Source organism: Oncorhynchus keta, chromosome 19, assembly GCF_023373465.1.
Source record: "Oncorhynchus keta strain PuntledgeMale-10-30-2019 chromosome 19, Oket_V2, whole genome shotgun sequence".
Lineage (NCBI taxonomy): Eukaryota > Metazoa > Chordata > Actinopteri > Salmoniformes > Salmonidae > Oncorhynchus > Oncorhynchus keta.
Window position 1 is genome coordinate 2387857 of NC_068439.1, and position 17911 is coordinate 2405767.

The 17911-nt window shown below is 42.3% G+C and overlaps 1 protein-coding gene across 1 annotated transcript; it reads right to left on the minus strand.

Annotated features, from left to right (window-relative positions):
• Nucleotides 1–1280: 1280 nt before the first annotated feature.
• LOC127909595 (collagen alpha-1(XIV) chain-like) lies at nucleotides 1281–17707 on the minus strand. The gene is made up of 18 exons (XM_052471755.1): nucleotides 17563–17707; nucleotides 16686–17006; nucleotides 15817–15956; nucleotides 11693–11816; nucleotides 9098–9241; nucleotides 8407–8594; nucleotides 7966–8043; nucleotides 7069–7086; nucleotides 6945–6971; nucleotides 6754–6822; nucleotides 5279–5359; nucleotides 4354–4380; nucleotides 3596–3640; nucleotides 3261–3338; nucleotides 2950–3044; nucleotides 2590–2616; nucleotides 1594–1665; nucleotides 1281–1398 (listed from the first exon to the last, which is right to left on the minus strand). Exons 1-18 carry the CDS (start codon nucleotides 17666–17668, stop codon nucleotides 1281–1283), a joined length of 1758 nt encoding a protein of 585 aa, XP_052327715.1. The 5' UTR covers nucleotides 17669–17707.
• Nucleotides 17708–17911: the final 204 nt, after the last annotated feature.

Here is a 17911-nt window from a genome sequence, read left to right on the forward strand (position 1 = left end):
GCATCAAAAGTAAATGTAATTGTTAAAATATACTTAAGTATCAAAAGTAAAAATACAAATAATGGAACATTCCTTATATTAAGCAAACCAGACGGCACAATTTTCTTGTTTTTTAATTTACGGATAGCCAAGGTCACATTCCAACACTCAGACATAATTTAAAAACAAAGCATTTGTGTTTAGTGAGTCCACCAGATCAGAGGCAGTAGGGGTGACAAGGGATGTTCTCTTGAGTGTGCAAATTGGATCATTGTCTGTCCTCCAAAGCATTCAAAAAGTACAGAGTACTTTTGGGTGTCAGGGAAATGTATGGAGTAAAAAGTACATCATTTTCCTTAGGAATGTAGTGAAGTAAAAGTAAAAGTTGTCAAAAATATAAATACTAAAGTAAAGTACAGATACCCCAAAAAACGACTTAAGTAGTACTTTAAAGTATTTTGATCTTAAGTACTTTACACCACTGGAGAGAAACCATCCAGCCGGAATAATTTAATTACGAAAGTCCGTATATAATGTACATGATAATGGTCTCCACTTTTGTATGTGTATTCAATATAAACAAATAAAAAGTTGATGCATACCCGTGGTCCGACAACCCCTTGTATCCCTTGTGTATTCAATATAAACTAATAAAAAGTTGATGCATACCCGTGGTCCGACAACCCCTTGTATCCCTTGTGTATTCAATGTAAACAAATAAAAAGTTGATGCATACCCGTGGTCCGACAACCCCTTGTATCCCTTGTGTATTCAATATAAACTAATAAAAAGTTGATGCATACCCGTATTCAATATAAACTAATAAAAAGTTGATGCATACCCGTGGTCCGACAACCCCTTGTATCCCTTGTGTATTCAATATAAACTAATAAAAAGTTGATGCATACCCGTGGTCCGACAACCCCTTGTATCCCTTGTGTATTCAATATAAACTAATAAAAAGTTGATGCATACCCGTGGTCCGACAACCCCTTGTATCCCTTGTGTATTCAATATAAACTAATAAAAAGTTGATGCATACCCGTGGTCCGACAACCCCTTGTATCCCTTGAACACCAGCCTCTCCCTTAGAAAGGCAGAACAAAGATGATGGTGTGAATAACTAGGTCCATACTGCAGTCCAACGGGTTTGCAGAGTTCCTATGTTGTTTGAGCTTCAAATCAAAGTGTTAACATAAATGAAGTACCTTTAGTCCCTCAGGTCCTGATAGGCCTATATTTCCCTGCAAGACAAAGTTAAACCAATGATTAGCTAATACGTGACTAACAAACTACACAATTCAGGTGAAGCGATACACACGCTTCATGTTGATGAGTCCATGTATGAACTGTTTGTACCTTCTCCCCTGGCTCTCCACGAGGCCCCTGGACACCGGGAACCCCGATTCCCTCCTCTCCCTGGGAAGAACAGCACAAATCACCAATCAGAATCCTATCATAACCGTAATCAGACCAACATGCAGTATGATACCCACATAAACCAATAGTATTCAAATATGATATTCGCTGTGGCTTCATTCAAATATACAGAGGAAACCACAAGATAATGTCCCTTCAGGTATACTGTAACTTCTTGATGAAGGACACTCTTACCTTATATCCCATTTGACCTGGGAAGCCTGGAACACCATCAATTCCAATGGGACCAGGTAACCCTGCTTGGCCCTGGTTTGAGACAGACAACAAGGAAAGGAAGAAAGATTGAACAACACATGAACTAAAAGCCAATACTTAGAAATAGCAATGTGGTATTGTAGTTTAATTAACACAAACTGAGCATAATAAATCATTATAATTTGGTGGGTGCTTCTATTTGTCCTATTCAGAATTGTTTTTTTTTGTTGCTTATCACAACTCTCCCTGAGACACCATCAGAGAGTTGTTTCACGGCCAGTGTCTGAAATTATCAATGGTAACCCTGAAGCAATTAGGGTTAAGTGCCTTGCTCAAGATCACATTGACAGGTTTTCTACCTTGTCGGCTATGGAATTCAAACTAGTGACCTTTCAGTTACTGGCCCAACACTCTAATCGCTAGGCTGCTCGCTGCATAACAGAAACTAAACACTTACATCTTTACCATGATCTCCTTTGTCTCCTTTGGCCCCTACTTTCCCACGCAAACCCTTTCAAAACATCACAAAACACAAATGTTATTTAATTAATAACATACCAGCAAGGAAAAGAGGTTAAATTTGCATTTATCAAGTTATTGGGCAATATTAAACATAGATGTAGCATGAATGACTTGTATTCATTTCTTTTGTATTTATCCAGGTGAGTCCTGTCGTGACAGGAAGCTCTTTTTCAAAGTAGCCCTGGCAAAGGCAATACATGACCCAATACTAGTTTTGAAAAATCAACACCCATTTCTAGAATTGTCAGCAAAGCCCAAAATGTGTGTTTAAAATGTGATCGCTAAAACTAATTCATAATCCTGGCAGCATTGTTCTATTCATATCAACACCGTGACAGTTTTTCATTCCAATTTAGGTGAATTCCATTGACTTAGCAAGCTCCATCTTCCCTTGACCCAAAGCAGTAACTATACTGTTGAAGAAAAGAAAGGAGAAAGGAACCACCCACTCACTTTAGCACCTGCCTCCCCATGTTCCCCCTGCAAGGGAAGAATAGAACATAAACACATCAAATAAATCAATGATGTGAAACCCATATCAGTTAAGATTGTTACACAGAAGGTCAATAAAGACATTTTATCATATGAACTGGTTACAACGGAGTCCCTCAGGGATGTATTTTATCCCCAATATTATTTCCATTGTGTGCTGACAACATGATACTTGTAGTATGTATTTTTGAATGACACATCAACACACTTAACATACAGAAAACTCAAAATGGGTTCACAGTCTTGTTGAACGATTATTATTATGCGATATAATAATATTAATAGTATGTAAGATCTACCCGCACTATCTGTCTGTCTTACCTTAACAGATATCCCTGAGGACCCAGGTGAACCTGACTGTCCAGGCAGGCCTGAGGGTCCAGAGACCCTGGTACACCCGGAGCCCCTTGGGGTCCCTTTTATCAGAGCAGGATAGGACATTAAACAACAACCATATCATTTGTATTCCTTAATCAGAGGAAGCATGTAGTATCAATTATTTATGATGTTGAACGAACAAAACAAGTTATTTCAGGTAATACAATTTCCAAACCCTCTATGAAACATGTATATCCCTTTATAAGGCCTTTATAAAACAACGTTGTTTTAGGATCTGTGTTGTGAATACTCACTGATGATCCAGGCTCTCCCTTTCGTCCAGGAGCATAATGGCCGTCTCCTATGCCCCCTATAACATACCCAGGCTCCCCCTGGCAGAGAGAGGTCAAAGGTCACATAATATCACCTTGTGGTGAACTCGTAGTGTGATTATCTAAAACTTGAAGATGAAAAGAGGGCGACAAAGGGATTGGCATGAAGGCAGAAAGGTCTTTAGGTAGAGTTCAAACTTAACGCTTTAATCACTTGACCCTATTGGTTAGCATTACATTTTATATTGCACAGATAATCCTAACATTTCTTAGAACGTCTACTTGCTTCTAGACTCATGTTGTTCGGTTGGACTTACCCTCTCTCCTCTCTGGCCTTTTGGACCAGTGATACCAGGAGGCCCCTGTGATTACAGAAAATAACATTAAAACTGATACATGACAGTGTTCACAATGACACACTAGATCACCTGACAGGAAATCATAAAAGGATGAGTGTAATGACATGATTAGGCAGCCACCTGAAGGGTGATAAAGTTTTGAATAAAGATGGCTGAATGAATACACACTTGTTCATTGCTCACCAAAGCTAGCTAGTTGAATATTGCATGGTGTCAGAAATAACCGTTAGTTTCACCGTTATGGAACCAATTCAACCCCCACAAACTTTGAGCCTTGAGGGAAACATCTCAGAAAACTGGAGACGACGGATTCAACAGTTTAAGCTTGGAAATACAATTGAGAAACGTAATTTCATGTGCCCACAGGTGTCAACATAATCATAGTATTATGGAAAACTGTCACTCAAAGTGCATGGCATCTATGATTAGTAACGACATGTTTTTATTATGAAGGATTAAACGTGGAAAGAGCTGAAGAGAACAAGTTGAAAACAGAACACAGGCATTAATGGCCTTATGAGTGATTCTGAAGAACAAGACCTAGGGTCTGCATCCTAAAAGCACCCTATTCCCTATATACTGCAGTGCACTAGTGTTGACCAGAGCCCTATAGGTCCTGGTCAAAAGTAGTGCACCAACTTGGGAATAGAGTTTGAGTTTATGGGTACACTACTAGACACTAATAAACATCGTCTCCATAAGCCCATTGAACATACCAGATCACCTGGAACACCTTCTAAACCCTGAAACAGAGAGAAAACTGTCATTAGAAACATATAATTTACATAAGTGGCATAAATTCAAATGTAGTTAATAAGCTGTGAGCAAAACTCTAATTTCAACCAGTTTTGCACAATGGAAAGCTTAAGCTTAATTACTAGAATAACTTTAATTTGTGGTGACAGGCACACAGAAGCACCTTAAAAAATGTAAATCACACACACGCACGCACGCACGCACGCACGCACACACACACACACACACACACACACACACAGTAACGGTGCATAACAGTCCAATACATTGTTAAAACAGGACAAGTTTTACATCATCCCGATACACTGACTGTACAAAACATTAAGAACACCTGCTCTTTCCATGACAATAACCGAGTGAATCCAGGTTAAATCTATGATCCCTTATTGATGTCACTTGTTAAATCCACTTCGAATCAGTGTAGATTAAGGGGAGGAGACAGGTTAAAGAACCATTTTAAGCCTTGAGACAATTGAGACATGGATTGTGTGTGTGTGCAATTCAGAGGGTGAATGGGCAAGACAAAAGATTTCAGTGCCTTTGAACAGGGTGTGGTAGTAGGTGCCAGGCGCACCGGTTTGAATATGTCAAGAACTGCAACGCTGCTGGGTTTTTCATGCTCAACAGTTTCCGGTGTGTATCAGGAATGGACCACCACACAAATGACTTCCAGCCATCTTGAGACAACTGTGAGAAGCATTGGAGTCAGCATGGGCAAGCATCCCTGTGGAACACTTTGGACAGCTTGTCGAGTCCATTCCCTGACAAATTGAGGCTGTTCTGATGGCAAAAGGGGATGCAACTCAATATTAGGAAGGTGTTCCTAATGTTTTGTACACTCAGAGTACAATGAGTACAATATGTTTCTTTCTTTGTTAGATTTACCCGTTGTCCGGCTGAACCTGGGGGTCCGGTTCGTCCTGGTCGTCCTGGCAACCCAGGGACACCATCTGTTCCAGGAAGTCCCTGTTAAATGAAAAAAATACAGTCAGTGACAAAAAATACACAACATAGATTTGTTTTCCCTTTTTCTTTTCTGTTTGGCTTCTGTGTCTGTTTTGATACCACTATTATTGTTCTACTACACACCTCCACGTCACATGTCTCTGAGGAAAACAATACAAATATTGATCACACAAAAACACATTACACAACCAAGAAGAAAGATTGATAAAGGAGTACTGACCCAAATATAACATTTGATCTCTGTTTCTATGTGAAGTCCAGTATCAATGAACACTGAGGACACACTGAGATCAATAGGATCATTGTATTGTTGTTTGCTACGCCTGGCGCTAAGCTGAGTGGAGGTGGAAGGTGTGCTGTCCTGGGCCCGGTTTCCCGAAAGCAATGGAATTTAGGCTTCCCATGTTTTAACGATGCATCCTGTGTTTAGCAGAGATCTTCTGTGTATAAACAGCTTGACTGTGTTTAGCAGAGATCTTCTGTGTACAAACAGCTTGACTGTGTTTAGCAGAGATCTTCTGTGTACAAACAGCTTGACTGTGTTTAGCAGAGATCTTCTGTGTACAAACAGCTTGACTGTGTTTAGCAGAGATCTTCTGTGTACAAACAGCTTGACTGTGTTTAGCAGAGATCTTCTGTGTACAAACAGCTTGACTGTGTTTAGCAGAGATCTTCTGTGTACAAACAGCTTGACTGTGTTTAGCAGAGATCTTCTGTGTACAAACAGCTTGACTGTGTTTAGCAGAGATCTTCTGTGTATAAAACGGCTTATTAAAACACAATTATAGGACCAAACAAAGACAGATTGTTGAATGCCTAACTGTCAGATGCTACAGAAGAATATATAGCAGCAATTCTGTCAACTTTCATCTTCAATTCTGACACACGGCCACTCAAAGAAACAAACAATGAAACACACACAAATGCACACAAACGCACACGGCTGAGAGCAGCACAGGACCAGCCGCTGGGCAGTGATCTTCAAATCCCTTGCTCAAGGGCACAGCACTCTACTGTATCAGTGGGGGTTAAGTGCCTTGCTCAAGGGCACAGCACTCTACTGTATCAGTGGGGGTTAAGTGCCTTGCTCAAGGGCACAGCACTCTACTGTATCAGTGGGGGTTAAGTGCCTTGCTCAAGGGCACAGCACTCTACTGTATCAGTGGGGGTTAAGTGCCTTGCTCAAGGGCTGTATCAGTGGGGGTTAAGTGCCTTGCTCAAGGGCACAGCACTCTACTGTATCAGTGGGGGTTAAGTGCCTTGCTCAAGGGCACAGCACTCTACTGTATCAGTGGGGGTTAAGTGCCTTGCTCAAGGGCACAGCACTCTACTGTATCAGTGGGTGTAGATGATAGCCTACATAGACAATGTATGATGAGAGAGTTATCACTTACCCTCTCTCCTTTCTCTCCTTTGGACTTGAGGCCAATTGACTCAAACATCGCAGTGTTTTGCTGGAGTCTCTGTAATCAAACAAATGTCATGGAATTATGGCAGATGAATGAATAAATAAATGGCAATGAATGAATGACAATGAATGGCTGGATAAATAGATTACTTAATTAAATTGTGGTGTAGAACATACCAGTCCACCATTACCAGAGCCATCTCCCTGTTAGTGACAGACAGAGAAAAAGAGAGGTAAACATAAAGTCCAAATATCTCATTCAATCACCAAGTTAGAAGTAACTAAATATAACTGTACTCACCCTTTCACCTTTCTGCCCCTTCGAAAGTGAATCAGAAAGGATAAAGAGATTAATCTATTAATCAAATAAAGGTCAGTCCATGTTTCCAAATGACAGTGGGTCAAAGGTCAGCTAAAGAAGGAGCCGAGTGGACAATGATGCCATTACAAGAACTGGTCGAAATGATGTCATTACAAGAACTGGTCGGAATGATGTCATTGCCAGAACTGGTCGGAATGACAGCATTACAAGAACAGGTCAGAATAACGTCATTGCCAAAACTGGTTGGAATGATGTCATTAGCAGAACTGGTCAGAATGACGTCATCAGCAGAACTGGTCAGAATGACGTCATCAGCAGAACTGGTCAGAATGACGTCATTAGCAGAACTGGTCGCAATGACGTCATTAGCAGAACTGGTCGGAATGACGTCATTAGCAGAACTGGTCGGAATGACGTCATTAGCAGAACTGGTCGGAATGACGTCATTAGCAGAACTGGTCGGAATGACGTCATTAGCAGAACTGGTCGGAATGACGTCATTAGCAGAACTGGTCGGAATGTCGGAATGGTCGGAATGACGTCATTAGCAGAACTGGTCGGAATGACGGCAGATGACGTGACAGCATTAGCAGAACTGGTCGGAATGACGTCATTAGCAGAACTGGTCGGAATGACGTCATTAGCAGAACTGGTCGGAATGACGTCATTAGCAGAACTGGTCGGAATGACGTCATTAGCAGAACTGGTCGGAATGAAGTCATTAGCAGAACTGGTTGCTGGGAGGGAACAAACCATATATGTAGAATATATTTGATTTCTATGCTGACACAAATAATGAAATAGGCGATGATGATGATGATAATAGTAATGTTGATGATACCAGTAATGATGATGATGACTAAGAGAAGGACGTACCTTGCACTGTAAGGAGCAGGGGCCCTGGGGTTTGGTCAGCTCATCAGGGTCATCAGTTGGAGTGTCCAGCTGGGCAGACTAATAAAAGTGGTCAAACACATTGATGTTGACCTTATTATATGACCTTGAATCAGAGGCTATAGGTCATTATTATTTAAATCCTCATTTCTACCTTGAGAAGATACTAATTCCAGCAGGAGGGCGAGAGCAGCCCACTCCAACACACAGCTGAGTTTCACATCTCTGTCATAATTAGCTGCTTGCCAGCATTCCACACTTCATAATTAACTAACTGTGATCCCAGCTAAGGAGACATATTGAGCAAACGTTATCAGCAAGCTAGAATGTTTTAAAACAAGCACGTTGTTCCAAAAAGTCCCGATGAAGTACCTTTCATTTCAAATTATATATTAGTTTCACTCAGACGTGTGTATTCTGTACCTCGTGGTGTTGTCTGAACTCGGAGAGCAGCGCCTCGCTGCAGATGTTGCTGATGAACTCTCTCTCTATGGAGGAGAAGTCATCAAAGTCCCTGGCGTAGAAGATGTTCTGGTAGCTGGCTGGATATGCTATCTTCTTCAGCTCGTCCATGTCTGCATTGGCCACCCCGATGGCCAGCACACTCACACCTGAGAGTGGAGTCAATATCAGAGAAGGATGTGAAAATACATGATATAATGTTATACAAAGCAATATTCAGCAATATGCAAAGTCAAATGCTTCTGACAAGGACCAGTTACTGGATATCACTACATGTATCAAAGACAGGTGAGATATGCCTGTGTAGATGAATCTGTGTTAAAGAGATGTTTTCAGGAGCTTGCGTGTCAGTAGCAACGGCTCCTAATCAACAAGAACAAAATGGCTACAATCCTTAGATGTCCCAAGACATTGACCACGGTTTTGACTAGATGGTATACAGCTACGAACGGAAGTTACTTTTCGTAGCAGGTTAGGAGAATTAACGTAGCAGGTTAGGATAATTAGGTTAAGGTTAGGAAAAGGGTTAGGGTTAGATAAAATGCACTCCTAGCCTGCTTTGAAAAGTCACTTATGTTCGTATCTGTTTACCATCTAGCCACAATCTTTGACCCCCAGCATGTAGAGTATGACCACTGATATCTTAACTGACCATAAGCCTGTGCGATCCTGGAGGGTTGCTCCACATCGTCCACGGCCCGGCCATCTGTCAGCAACACCAAGACATGAGGCACATCCTGCCTCATCCCCAGAGACTCCTGGAACAGCTCCTTCAGAACGTAGCTCATCCCCTTCCCTATGGAACAACAATACATTCACTGGCAATATCACTATCAATATGTACACACACACCAGTGGAGGCTTCTCACAGGATGAAAGAGAGGACCAACCCTACAAAATTTCATTTTCTTTTTAAATAGTGAAACATTTCTAGATAAAACATTTTTAGATAAAACTATAATAAATATATTCACGTCACCAAATAATTTATTAAAACACACTGTTTTGCAATGAAGATATACAGTAGCCTCAACAGCACTCTGTAGGGTAGCACCATGGTGTAGCCGGAAGACAGCTAGCTTCTGTCCTCCTCTGCGTACATTGACTTCAATACAAAACCTAGGAGGTTCATGCTTCTCACCCCTTCCATAGATTTACACCGGAATTATGACAACTTCCGGAGAATGTCCTCCAACCTATCAGAGCTCTTGCAGCATGAACTGACATGTTGTCCACCCAATCAAAGACTCAAAGAATGAATCTAGTACTGAAAGCATAAGCTAGAGCTAGCTAGCACTGCAGTGCAGTGCATAAAATATGGTGAGTTAGTTGACTCAAAGAGAGAGACAGACAACAGCTGAACAGTTATGAACAAATTCATCCAAAATTAAGGAGAAGTGAGAGAGCAAGAGAGAGTAAGAGAGAGAGAGCTAGCTATATTTCATAGTATATATTTGTTCACTTTCACTTAGATAGCATTGAATGCAATAAGCTAGTCAAACACCCGGCTCAAACAGAGAGGAAGGGATGGGGAGGTAGCTGACTATCGCTATCCAGCACTGGAACTCTTCCAAGTCAAGTTAAGCTTTTGGTTTTATAAATGTATTGCCACCGGGGCCCGCCAGTGCAACTCCTAAACTGCTTGCTGCTGACTGTACACTGTACTGTATGATTGTAGCATGTTTACTAACACATTAGTTCTAGTAATAGTCCACAAGTGAAGGGAAAAGGTAAGAGGAAGAGAGCACGTAGATAGACGTGAGAAGGAATTATATGTACAACGAGCAGTTTGTATGTGGCTGCTATGAAAGAGAACTGTTTGCGTGTGATCAGGGGTGTATTCATTGTGCGGATTCTGTTAAACATTTCTCAAACAAAAGCAAATAAAACAAAAAGGGGATAAACATAACTGAATTTGTCCAATAGAAACTCTATTTTGCAACTGTTGGACTAATGATTATACCGTAGATCAGCTAGATGCAGGCAAGAGTGTGCAAGGCGGTATTGAATGTGTCACTGTCTGTCTGTGTGTCACTGTGTGTGTCTGTCACCTCAAATCTTTCTCTCGACCTGTGTGCACCTACGTTGTAAACTTTCATTCATAGGCTGGGTTGTAGCAACCTCATGATGGGTACAGAGAAATTTGACTATCATGTAGTAGCCTAAACCTATCAATGTTATATGAACTGGGTGAATGGAATATGAATGACAGTCATCCAACATGCTGTAATAGAAATAAGGCCATGTATATATATTTGTTTTATTTTACCTTTATTTAACTAGGCAAGTCAAGTTAAGAACAAATTCTTATTTTCAATGATGGCCTAGGAACAGTGGGTTAACTGCCTCTTCAGGGGCAGAACGACAGATTTGTACCTTGTCAGCTCGGGGGTTTGAACTTGCAACCTTCCGGTTACTAGTCCAATGATCATCCTCCCTCATCTTAAAAGGCACCGACCGCCACAGACACACACACACAGACGTGGTCGCAGGCACTTACGCAGGTACAATATAGAGAATCAATGTGTATTGAAAGTGAATAGGCATGGAAGGTGTGTCACAATTTCAAAATGCAAACACAACTGGAGACAGCTTGTCATTTTAGGAGACGGGCGTTTGACAGACAGGGCTACGGTAGCTAGCGAAAGAGGGTAAAAACGGTTGCTATCCAGCTGTACACAACATCAGTTGGCTAGCTAAATACCTTGGCTAACTGTGTGGCGATACCAGCACCGGACTACCGCATTTGGGCCCCGGGAGCATCAACCTCCATAAAGCTATGAGAACATGCTGGAGTTTTAAAGAAATTTCTACACTTTTTTGCCATGGGTCAGAGAGAAAAATGACTGTTTTATAGCTCATCTCATGCTATTGTTCACTCTTTGCCATAAGGTTAAGAGAACATTTAGCAGTTTAAAGCTCATTTCCTGCAATTCCACACATTTTGCTATCATATGTTATCTGGGGGAACCCGACCTCCAGGGATACATGCCCTGTGTGCCTATTAGGTAATCCAGCCCTGGGGGAAACAGTTCACTATTTAACAGTTCATTAGTTATGCAAACACAAAGCTGTCTCCAAAAGGCAAGGCAAGTTTACTTTTGGATGTTTGTGAGGTCTCCACTTTCAAAGCTTATAGACATCTAACATTTTTCTACGTAGACAGAATGTCTGTATGTGTGTACGTGTGTGTGTATGTGTCCATGTGTGTACGTGTGTGTGTGTGTCCATGTGTGTATGTGTGTACCTGTTTTGGTGTTGCCTCCTCCATAGTGTACTCCTCTCAGAGCCTTTAGGACAGAGTTCCTGTTCTTGTAATCATTCAGTTTGAACTCTATCCTTGGTTCATCACTGTAGTGCACAACTGCTATCTGAGGGGAGAGATGGGACAGTCAGTTGCAATTACCTACAGTACCAGTCAAAAGTTTGGGCACACCTATCCATTCAAGGTTTTTTAAAATTTAAATTGTTTAACTATTTTCTACTTTGTAGAATAATAGTGAAGACATCAAAACTATGAAATAACACATATGGAATCATGTAGTAACCAAAAAAGTGTTAAACAAATCAAAATATATTTTATATTTGAGATTTTTCAAAGCAGCCACCCTTTGCCTTGATGACAGCTTCACGAGGAATGCTTTTACAACAGTCTTGAAGGAGTTCCCACATATGCTGAGCACTTGTTGGCTGCTTTTCCTTCACTCTGAAGTCCAACTCATCCCAAACCATCTCAACTGGGTTGAGGTTGGGTGATTGTGGAGGCCAAGTGATCTGATGCAGCACTCCATCACTCTCCTTCTTGGACAAATAGCCCCTACACAGCCTGGAGGTGTGTTTTGGGTCATTTTCCTGTTATAAAACAAATGATAGTCCGACTAAGCGCAAACCAGATGGGATGGTGTATGGCTGCAGAATGCTGTGGTAGCCATGCTGGTTAAGTGTGCCTTGGATTCTAAATAAACCACTGACAGTGTCAACAGCATAGCACCATCACACCTCCACCTCCATGCTTCACGGTGGGAATCACACATCCGTTCACCTACTCTGCATCTCACAAAGACATGGCGGTTGGAAACCAAAATCTCAAATTTGGACTCATCAGACCAAAGGACAGATTTCCACCAGTCTAATGTCCAATGCTTGTGTTTCTAGGCCCAAGCAAGTCTCTTCTTATTTTTGGTGTCCTTTAGTAGTGGTTTCTTTGCAGCAATTCGACCATGAAGGCCTGATTCACACAGTCTCCTGTGAACAGTTGATGTTGAGATGCCATAATATGGACTTGGTCTTTTTTACCAAATAGGGCTGTCTTCTGTATACCACCCCTACCTTGTCACAACACAACTGATTGGCTCAAACACTCTAAGAAGGAAAGAAATTCCAGAAATGTACTTTTAACAAGGCACACTTGTTAATTGAAATGCATTACAGGTGAAATGCATTGAAATGCATTACAGACTACCTCATGAAGCTGGTTGAGAGAATGCCAAGAGTGTGTAAAGCTGTCATCAAGGCAAAACGTTACTACTTTGAAGAATCTCAAAAATGAAATATATTTTGTTTAACACTTGGTTGGTTACTACATGATTCCATATGTGTTATTTCATAGTTTGATGTCTTCACTATTATTACATCATGTAGAAAATAGTAAAAATAAAGAAAAACCCTTGAAGGAGTAAGTGTGTCAAAACGTTTGACTGGTACTGTACATTCAATAACAAGGTAATCTTATCATAACATGTATCATTCCCCTTCATATTGCCTATATAGAAAATACAGTTTTAATGAAATACAGCAAGAGGCAATAACAGAATGCTGTTTCCACAGATACATTAGGGTACATACTTTGGGCGAACTGAAAAGGGAAGATGATTGCAAATGTCCTGTGCTTTTAGGTTTCAGATTTTAACATATTGAATCTAAATGTTGTCACAAAGTTTGCAACAACAATTCAGACCTTAGACCCTAAAAGAACAAGCCAAGGTGAAGGTGACCAGGACCTTAACCCCTAAAAGAACAAGCCAAGGTGAGGGTGACCAGGACCTTAACCCCTAAAAGAACAAGCCAAGGTGAGGGTGACCAGGACCTTAACCCCTAAAAGAACAAGCCAAGGTGAAGGTGACCAGGACCTTAACCCCTAAAAGAACAAGCCATGGTGAGGGTGACCAGGACCTTAACCCCTAAAAGAACAAGCCAAGGTGAGGTGACCAGGACCTTAACCCCTAAAAGAACAAGCCAAGGTGAAGGTGACCAGGACCTTAACCCCTAAAAGAACAAGCCAAGGTGAAGGTGACCAGGACCTTAACCCCTAAAAGAACAAGCCAAGGTGAAGGTGACCAGGACCTTAACCCCTAAAAGAACAAGCCAAGGTGAGGGTGACCAGGACCAACTAGTTAGGACTCTCTATGATTGCACTCAGAAGTATACACAGTCCATACACTTCAGGTACAGTCAACCAGGTACACTTCAGGTACAGTCAACCAGGTACACTTAAGGTACAGTCAACCAGGTACACTTTCAGGTACAGTCAACCAGGTACACTTTCAGGTACAGTCAACCAGGTACACTTCAGGTACAGTCAACCAGGTACACTTCCCCTTCAGGTACAAAGTCAAGGTACAGGTACACTTCAGGTACAGTCAACCAGGTACACCCCAACCAGGTTCAAAAGTCAACCAGGTAACAGGTACAGTCAACCAGGACCTTAAGGTACAGGTAGGTACAGTCAGGTACACTTCAGGTACAGTCAACCAGGTACACTTCAGGTACAGTCAACCAGGTACACTTTCAGGTACAGTCAACCAGGACCTTCAGGTACAGAACCAGGTACCAGGTACTTTTAAGGTACAGTCAACCAGGTACACTTCAGGTACAGTCAACCAGGTACACTTCAGGTAAGGTACACAGTCAACCAGGTACACTTCAGGTACAGTCAACCAGGTACACTTCAGGTACAGTCAACCAGGTACACTTCAGGTACAGTCAACCAGGTACACTTCAGGTACAGTCAACCAGGTACACTTCAGGTACAGTCAACCAGGGTACACTTTCAGGTACAGTCAACCAGGTACACTTCAGGTACAGTCAACCAGGTACACTTCAGGTACAGTCAACCAGGTACACTTCAGGTACAGTCAACCAGGTACACTTCAGGTACAGTCAACCAGGTACACTTCAGGTACAGTCAACCAGGTACACTTCAGGTACAGTCAACCAGGTACACTTCAGGTACAGTCAACCAGGTACACTTCAGGTACAGTCAACCAGGTACACTTTCAGGTACAGTCAACCAGGTACACTTCAGGTACAGTCAACCAGGTACACTTTCAGGTACAGTCAACCAGGTACACTTTCAGGTACAGTCAACCAGGTACACTTCAGGTACAGTCAACCAGGTACACTTCAACAGTCAGTACAGTCGACCAGGTACACTTCAGGTACACTTCAGGCACCAGGTACACTTCAGGTACAGTCAACCAGGTACAGTTCAGGTACAGTCAACCAGGTACACTTCAGGTACAGTCAACCAGGTACACTTCAGGTACAGTCAACCAGGTACACTTCAGGTACAGTCAACCAGGTACACTTCAGGTGCAGTCAACCAGGTACAGTTCAGGTACAGTCAACCAGGTACACTTCAGGTACAGTCAACCAGGTACACTTCAGGTACAGTCAACCAGGTACACTTCAGGTACAGTCAACCAGGTACACTTCAGGTACAGTCAACCAGGTACACTTCAGGTACAGTCAACCAGGTACACTTCAGGTACAGTCAACCAGGTACACTTCAGGTACAGTCAACCAGGTACACTTCAGGTACAGTCAACCAGGTACACTTCAGGTACAGTCACCAGGTACACTTCAGGTACAGTCACCAGGTACAGTCAACCAGGTACACTTCACTTCAGGTACAGTCAACCAGGTACACTTCAGGTACAGTCAACCAGGTACACTTCAGTCAACCAGGTACAGGTACAGTCAACCAGGTACACTTCAGGTACAGTCAACCAGGTACACTTCAGGTACAGTCAACCAGGTACACTTTAGGTACAGTCAACCAGGTACAGTCAACCAGGTACAACCAGGTACACTTCAGGTACAGTCAACCAGGTACACTTCAGGTACAGTCACTTCAGGTACAGTCAGATACACTTTAGGTACAGTCGACCAGGTACAGTCAACCAGGTACACTTTCAGGTACAGTCAACCAGATACACTTCAGGTTCAGTCAACCAGGTACACTTCACCCTTACATTGCTATGGTTTTTTAAGTCTATTGTGTGTGATGTGTTAACATACTGTACATCATGCCTGTTAATCCTAAAATGAACAGTAAAGCTTTTGACATATTGAAGGTGTGTGACCTCTGACCTGTGTGCCCTGAGGACCAATCACAGGGAAATAGGTGACAACCCGGAACAGGAAGTCCTTGAGCTTGGCAAAGTTATTGGATCCGATGCTCCATGACTCATCCACCAGGAACACTATGTCTGCCTTCACCCTGCCACACACTGCAACACACACACACGCACATGGAGGCACGCATGCACACACAGGAACGAGTGTGCAGGTGCGCACACACACACACACAGGTCATGGTGACAGTGATATTGGTTGTGAGCAAACATTATGATCATCAGACAGAACATTGCTAAAGGAACATCTTCAGTCTTAAGAACAGTCTCTAATGGAGGTAAGTGCAGTTATTCTGAGGGTCTTAAGAAGCAGTCTCTAATGGAAGTAAGTGCTGTTATTCTGAGGGTCTTAAGAAGCAGTCTCTAATGGAGGTAAGTGCTGTTATTCTGAGGGTCTTAAGAAGCAGTCTCTAATGGAGGTAAGTGCAGTTATTCTGAGGGTCTTAAGAACAGTCTCTAATGGAGGTAAGTGCAGTTATTCTGAGGGTCTTAAGAAGCAGTCTAATGGAGGTAAGTGGTGTTATTCTTCAGTCTTAAGAACAGTCTCTAATGGAGGTAAGTGCTGTTATTCTGAGGGTCTTAAGAAGCAGTCTAATGGAGGTACGTGCTGTTATTCTGAGGGTCTTAAGAAGCAGTCTAATGGAGGTAAGTGGTGTTATTCTTCAGTCTTAAGAACAGTCTCTAATGGAGGTAAGTGCTGTTATTCTGAGGGTCTTAAGAAGCAGTCTAATGGAGGTAAGTGGTGTTATTCTGAGGGGCTGTCAGTTTGCTCTGATTGTAATGCCTAACAGCTATCTATATAGGTACTATAAATACTTCTGTTACCTGGCCCTGGTCCAACAGTTGTCTCTGTATCCAAAGCCAATACGTTTCTGGTATTGGTGGTAAGATGGCCGACGCTGGTGGTGGCTGCAGCTGTTTTGACAACGGTGGTGCTTGGGGGTTTCTTGGCGGTGCCGGCGGTGGTTTTGGAGGGGGCTTTGGTGACGGTGGAGCGGGTGTGGGCTTTGGTGGCTTTGGGGTGGGAGGCGGTGAGGGTGTGGGCTTTGGCTGCGTTGGGGTGGGAGGCGGTGAGGGTGTGAGGGAGGAGAGGGGAAGGCGTGACAGGTAAAGACTGGACAGGCACCAGAGGACGGTCCTTGGCCACTGAAAGGAAATTTCAGATTCATATGCAGTAGTGTTGTGCTTGGACACATTTCACATGATATACTGTGTACATTATAATTTATGACATTTTTATAGTCACATACATGGATAGATGCAGTGTATTGTGTTGTTCTACAGGGTTAGCCATATTAGTACGGCGCCCCTGGAGCCGGTTAAGTGCCTTGCTCAAGGGCACAGACAGATTTTTCCTCTTGTCAGCTCAATTATTAGAACCGGCAACCTTTCGGTTACTGGCCCAACACTCTAACCGCTAGCCTGTCCTACACCTACTGTACACCATAGTAATTACTTAGTAATAACTTATGTCATGACCTAGTAAGTACATGAACCAGCATTGGGTTTCCTGTATGATAGATGGTTTCCTGTGAAGTGTATAACAATGTAATGGACAGCTCTCAAAACGTTGCATTTCTTACAGCTGAGGATAGCAGCACTCAACAATTGTTTTTGTTGTCGTTTTTGAACTTTTGAGTGAGCACGTTGTTTATGGTGCCAGTGAGCTGGAGCCATAACGTGAAGAGGTGTTAAGCTTTACCTATCCTGTGGTTGATAGAGGTGATGGGTCCCTCCACCTCTCCATACAGAGGTCTGATGGTGAAGATGTAGGTCCTGCCATACAGCAGATCACTCAGCTTAAACATGCTGGCAGAAGGGCCAAGCTTCTCCTTTTTGGTGTCCAACTCTGAAGAGAAAAATTGTACCCATATGTGGTAAAAAAAATAAAAAAAATCTATTTAACCTTTATCCAGGTAAGTCATTGTGAACAAATTGTCCTCTGGTTGGTCAAAGAGGTTGTAAAAAGTGACAAACACAAAAGAATTGTCATCACTGTAAAAACACATAACCCAGCCCAATTCCAAGGGTAACTCAGGTTTCCCCATCAC

Excerpts from the sequence above, each read along its gene's own strand:
- LOC127909595 (XM_052471755.1), bottom strand. The coding sequence starts at position 17,668 with ATGTTTAAGCTGAGTGATCTGCTGTATGGCAGGACCTACATCTTCACC. Across the intron at positions 8,595-9,097 it reads CAGGATCGCACAGGCTTATG|GTGTGAGTGTGCTGGCCATC; the intron begins GTCAGTTAAGAT and ends CTCCACTCTCAG. Across the intron at positions 3,339-3,595 it reads AAGGCCAGAGAGGAGAGAGG|GGGGAGCCTGGGTATGTTAT; the intron begins GTAAGTCCAACC and ends TCTCTCTGCCAG.